Source organism: Cyprinodon variegatus, unplaced genomic scaffold (genome assembly GCF_000732505.1).
Source record: "Cyprinodon variegatus isolate N-32 unplaced genomic scaffold, C_variegatus-1.0 Scaffold14, whole genome shotgun sequence".
In the NCBI taxonomy this organism is placed as follows: domain Eukaryota; kingdom Metazoa; phylum Chordata; class Actinopteri; order Cyprinodontiformes; family Cyprinodontidae; genus Cyprinodon; species Cyprinodon variegatus.
The window spans coordinates 2,219,775-2,225,943 of NW_015150467.1; the positions used below are offsets into that span (position 1 = coordinate 2,219,775).

General features: G+C 38.5%; 1 protein-coding gene across 10 annotated transcripts in view; it reads left to right on the forward strand.

Annotated features, from left to right (window-relative positions):
* The window catches only part of synrg (synergin, gamma), a 50,304-nt gene that overhangs the window by 14,106 nt on the left and 30,029 nt on the right, over nucleotides 1-6,169 (forward strand). For all 10 annotated transcript variants that reach the window (XM_015383324.1, XM_015383337.1, XM_015383346.1 and 7 more), the window contains 5 exons: nucleotides 464-660; nucleotides 1,238-1,492; nucleotides 2,637-2,776; nucleotides 4,189-4,313; nucleotides 5,189-5,251. In XM_015383324.1, coding sequence (XP_015238810.1) covers nucleotides 464-660; nucleotides 1,238-1,492; nucleotides 2,637-2,776; nucleotides 4,189-4,313; nucleotides 5,189-5,251 — 780 coding nt within the window. The remainder of the gene's footprint in view (nucleotides 1-463; nucleotides 661-1,237; nucleotides 1,493-2,636; nucleotides 2,777-4,188; nucleotides 4,314-5,188; nucleotides 5,252-6,169) is intronic.

Below are 6,169 nucleotides of genomic sequence, written 5' to 3' on the forward strand. Positions count from 1 at the left end.
TATATATATATATATATATATATATATATATATATATATATAGACATGGGTACTTGATGGCATTAAGATTATTTCTAAGAGCATTAGCAGAGCATTAACAAACATTAAATAAGAGTTACTCATATATAAACCCTGAGGACAACAAGCATAAAAACAAATAAATTAGCTGCTTACTTACATTTTCTGTCCCTTTTTAAAGTACCGGTACTAAAAATATAATATCAAAAACCAGACCTACAGTGCAGTAGTTTGGATGAAGCTATATATCAGATTAGGATAATCTGATCAAAGGTCTGCTGATGTAATGGCAATGAGATCAGCTCTATAAAGTACTGACTCTTAAATAAAATATTATTTTCTGTAAAGGTTAAATGGTGGTCCATATCCAGTCGCCATGTTAAATTGTGAAAAGTTTCAATGAATCTTACCCGTTTGTAATAATAGTTTGTTTCCTCTTCCATAGATATGTTTAAAAAGGTTTTTGAACTGACGATGACTCCGGCAGGAATAGACACAGCAAAGCTCTACCCAATAATGATGTCATCAGGCCTTCCCAGGGAAGCCCTCGGGCAAATTTGGGCATCGGCCAATCGCACAACTCCCGGCATGCTGACCAAGGAGGAGCTCTATACTGTACTTGCGCTTATTGGTGTGGCACAGGTAATAACTGTCGTTCCAGCACATGGACCCTTTTTAACCTCAGGAATAAATCTTCCACACATTCTTTTACAACTTCTGTAAAATGGGAAGAAAAGGGCAGCGTTTTCAATAAGCTCCAGGCTTGTGAAGCATTGTGAGCCAGATATCTAGCTCAGTCCCCATCAGATGAGTTTGGCAGGAGGCTTCTTATCATCCTCAGCCTGAGCCTGTCGCATCCCCCCCCTGGGAGGATGCAAATCTGCAGGCAGCTCACGAAGCGCTGCATGCCGCCGCTTCCATCCAAAGAATAATAAGACACCCCTGGTGATGTAAATCTTCCATGGCCCTAAAATACAAACCAAACAAGGTGCATTCTGTGGAGCGTGCCGCAGCAAATCTGTTTCAAAACTAAGTAGACTTTGTTGAGTGTTTACTATGTGAATCACGTTTACAAGACGAGTACAATGGTGTACTGCCAGAGTGATGCATGTCTCATAGATGCTCTTTTACAGCTGAAATGAATAAAAAAGTAAATGTATTTTCTTGATGATTTAGATTTTAAAGAATTTAGTACAAATGGATCTGCTTTATTTTTTAGACTGGCCTCCCAGTATTGAATGTGGAAATCCTGAGTCAGTTTCCGTCTCCACCTGTGCCCAACCTGCCCGCCCTGGCTATGGCCATGGCCCCCGTCATCCCCCAGCATCAGCAGCCCATGATGACTCAGCCGCCGGTCTCCATGTCCATGGCCACACCAGCAGCACCGGTCATGGCTATGGCGCCCTCTGCACCTGCTCAGCCGCCCACAAACCCAAATTTCATTGCCACTTTCCCACCAGCCCCAGCAGCACAGGTACAGTAGCTCATGAAAGTGTTCAATCTTCTTCACATATAATTGTTATATGTAGGGTTGTCAAAAGTATCGAAACTCAAAAAAGTATCGATACTGAAATGTTGTATCCGGATACAATACTCATTTTTAAAAGTATCGATACAGTGCCGTCACCAGTGGCACCTAAGCAGTCATTCATCTAAAGTGCAGAATAGAGGACAATGCACTTTCTGAACACTGTGTGATTGAATAATTCTGTGCTCTTTTCGGTTTCAGACTTTTTTTTTTTTTGTAAGAGGTGCAGCTGCTAAGACTTATTTTTGTTTCTTAACTGGTTCGGCTAGTGTCATTGTTATCTGTGCAAAGCATAGCCAAGGAAGGAACACTTAATTTGAATTTTTTGAGTTTTTTATCAAGCTTGCTTAATATTATGCACAGCATACAACCTTTATTGTATTTATTTATTGTATTTTATTTATTAATGAAAATATTTCTGTAGAATTTTGGAGTCTTTGTTTTTATGACGGTGGTATCGAAAATGGTATCGAGTATCGAATATTTTCCTTAGTATCGGTATCGAGTTGAAAAGTTTAGTATCGTGACAACCCTAGTTATATGTTAGAGTTAAACAAAGATATTTGAAATTATATGGAAGGAGAATTTAGTCTTATTGTTTTGCTGTTATACTCTTGAATAAAAGCCCTGTAATAGTCTCCATAATCCAAATGATCTATAAAGGCTTCAGAGGTTTGTGCTGAGAGAAGGTTTCTGATAACTGTGGAGGAGCTTCAGGACAGGTGGGGGAATCTGTTAATGGCCCTGAGTGGAGGAGAGTGGCAAATAGTTATTTCTGAATGAATGTTTGTTTAGACAAGATCAGTCTGTAAAAGTGGCCCAGTCAAAGTCCAGGCCAAAGCCTTATTGAAAAATGATGGCAAGTCAAAATGAATCCGCATCTAACTGAGCTATTTTCTTCCAAATGCAGAACAAACTTTTCTGCTTTTAATTCATAAACACAAACCATGTCTAAATTACCTTGTATTTAATAAGTATGTGCTTCTTCGTGCTGGTTTGTCATAAACTCCCAGTCAAATACCCAGAAGTTGTTTTGCAAGTCCCTGTTATTTCTACTAGGCTTTAACAATTATGAAAACGTTTCATGTAGGGGACAAAAGCAGAGGATGATGAATTCCAGGACTTCCAAGAGGCTCCGAAGGTCGGAGCAGGTGACCAGGCCTTCACTGATTTCCAGGGTGAGTCAGGAGGAAGTTTTCCCACCGCTGCTGCACATCAACATCAAAACAGGTGAGATCATGACTCTAATAGTGCGAAAATTTGAACTCTCGTGAGTGGAACCTTGTCGAATCCGACCCTCTCTCGTATCCCCTTTCCTCTCAGCCTACTGTTGAAAAAACAAGCCACTAGTGCTGTAAAAAAAACAAAAAAAAACCAACAGTTTTTAAAACGTAAATGTTCATTATGAAGTTTAACCCTATATAATACTAATACTGCATACTTTGTTCTCCTTTTCTGCTTTCAAACTATCGTCTTCTGAAGGAGAGCTGTGATTATATGCAGAGACAAGTGTCAGATATTCAGCCCCTGATGGTTATTTATAGCCAAGTTATTTTGCATAATAATTGCATCTCTCATTGTCTGTCTTACACCGTCATAATGTCTTGTAATAACCTCCTCAGAATAGCAATGAGCTGGGGTTATGTCTTAATGAATTCATTTCAGTGGACAGTAGACGCTCATTTCTCTCCATTACTTTATATGCCCCTTTCAACAGAGCGCTCCTTCAGGGAGACAGATCTGCAAGACAATTATCTACAAAGAGATAAAAAGAGTCCAAGAAAAGATTGTTGTTCAAAGAAAAAGTTCTTTTAGCGTTCTAGAGTCCAACCTGTTGCTATAGTTACTTGTCAGAGGTGCTGCAGAAAGCAAGAACATGGTTATTCTTTCCAAGTTGGATTATTTACATCCTGAATATCTTCATTTACTGATATTTTGAGGAAACATTTACTGTTTGGGAATATTGAGATTATGCTGTTTTGTTCTGCTGAGGTTTAAATATAGGAAATTTAAGCGGCATCCATTTAGAAAAGAATAAGTTAGAAGAATTTAGATTCATTTGCACAGTTTATCAGATCGCCATCAATATGTGAAAAATTGCAGTTGTAAAGAACTGCTCAGAAGTGATTTTTGGTAGAAATATATCTTTTAGTTGCCTTTTAGTTAAACTATTAATTAGGGCTGCATGAGAGGTAAATGTTGGGGCCATGATATTAATTGATAAAACCATGAACATATCAGTTATCATTTATCCCTATTTTCTTCTCCTCTTTCTCATCTGTGTTCCCTAAACTCTGTGCGATTTGTGTTCAGTGTGAACATCTGCTCCCAAGAGACTCACTGCATCGTGTTAAATATCACATCAGCATTCGATATGCAAGTTCATAACTTTTGAAATGTATTAGCCAACCATTATAGCTCTCAAAGCAGTTTTTAAAGATGTGAAAGCTGTGCAGACTGATTTGGAGGTGACGGAATATTCGTCTTGCTGTCAGATCACAGCCTTGGGTGAAAGATGTTTTTCTTTTGCAGCCTTATTATTTTTACTAAGCTTGACTCTTTGATCTGACCCCCAGAACATACTTATTGTTGTGTTGCTGCCTGGTTTTAAAACTTTATGGTGTCTTTTTTTTTTTCTGAAGCACACCTGCCATGTTGACTCCAGTGTCTGGTTCGTCCTCCTCCTCTGTCACTTCCTCTGATAAGTACGCCGTGTTCAAGCAGCTATCTGTGGATCCGCCTGCAGAGCCCACCCCCCCTGTCTCAGGTACCACCTGCATCTCATGTTGGTTTAATATATATAGCACAGTCAGCCTTGATGCTACCTTTAAAGCAGCACTATAGGTCATTTTCAAGTAGCGCTCCCCCAATACTGTAGGACCTTTTGAAAATAGAAGTGTTGTATATTAAACAATGTAAACTACAGTACAGCAGTGTTTTTGCTGCAGATTGCCACTATAAGATCAGTAATTAAATGTAAATGTGCCCCTTGAAAAAATATCGTTTATATCCTCTCATAAAGGATTCAGTTTCTTCATGTTTTATGCAAAAAGAAAATTGGTCTCTCTAAAAGGTTAGCATATGTGGTACTTATAAGTGCTTGATCCTTTTCTCTTTTGACGTTTTTTTTGCTTTTATTATAACTTTTTTCAACTTCATAAAATTTTTTTGCTGGCTCTGTTATGTCATTAGCCTCTAAAAACTGTTCTATAATACCTGGTGGGTAGCACAGCAAGAGGCCTATGGCTACTGATGCTAATGGCCTAACATTGGGCTGCCATAAGTCATACTGCGGGAATGAGAACTGGAGTCACCAGACGGCCACTGGGTCAGTGACAGGGGAGACTCAGTTGTCTCCTGAACATTTATATTGCCATCACAGAGACTAAGAAGAGGATATGTTAAGGTAGAAATGTTACTTAGTGCTGCTTTAAAGGTCTGCCATTCTCTTGCTGCCTTAAAGAACCATAGATATCTCTCAACATGTCATAGGAGATACTTTGTCTGAATTCTAAACACCAATGCCGATCGTTGGGTATTCTTCCTTGAGTCATCAGTATGACCTTGTAGAGCTTTCAGTCACCAACTGGTTGCTTATTGCATCTTTACTCATTTATCCTTTTTTTCTGTTTCATTGTTCAGATGCCGGGGACAAGTACAGCGTATTCAGACAACTAGAGCCGCCTTCTGAAAAGAAAACAGTCGGTAAGAAGCTCAGCTTCACTTTAATGCAAGTTAACTTGTAGTTATTTTATATCTTCTTTAGGAAATAAAGTATTTGTATGAACTGATGAAGGGTGTTTGCTTAGGGTCAGATTCTCTATTATTGAACATTTAGTTGTAACCTGAGGAAAGATTTCATACCGCCATGACGCCATTATTCTGTTTGCATTGTTCCGTTTTGACCCGAGTGTGTTTCCTGCCCGTTTTTTCATTAGAACAGTTTCTGATGGGGGCTGCTCTTACATCTCCAGTAAGTCATGCTCTGCTGTGACCTTTCTTTGGCATTGTCAGGCTCCGTCTTCTCTAATGAGCCCATTAGTTTTCTCTCTTCCACCAGTGTGAGCAGATTCTGTGTTTCAGTCCGTGCATATATTACTCCGCCTTACGTCAGGAGATGCTGAAACTGGATATGTTCTCAGTTTTTATTTGTGCTTTAAATCAGCATCTTATTGTGATCTTTTCTTCCAACATTCGAGATATTTTCATAGCTTTCATCGGTTTTTGTCAAAACAGAAATGCTCCTCTCGACTTGTTTTCACTTCATCTGAAAAAGAAATAAATACGATATTTTTTGCAGTTTGATTTTCCTCTTGGCATGATTGTGTTTTTGTAGGCTTTTTCTAGTGTTAGTCAGAGGTTTACGTCCACCCATAACTGTAATGAAAGCTGCATTTGGCTTTTTGTAAGATGCTGAAATGGTAACATATGCATTTTAAAAACACCAATTAAGTCAATACATTTTTTTTTTTAATTGTGCTTTTGTTTTCTATTTATAAACAGTTTTACTTACAGGGTTGAATAAGAACACACTCCTCTACTTAGGGTTTGTTAAATTAGAAACTGTGCACTCTTGGTCTGAATTCAAAGTTTCTAAATAAAGAACTCTTTGTGCAAAAATAA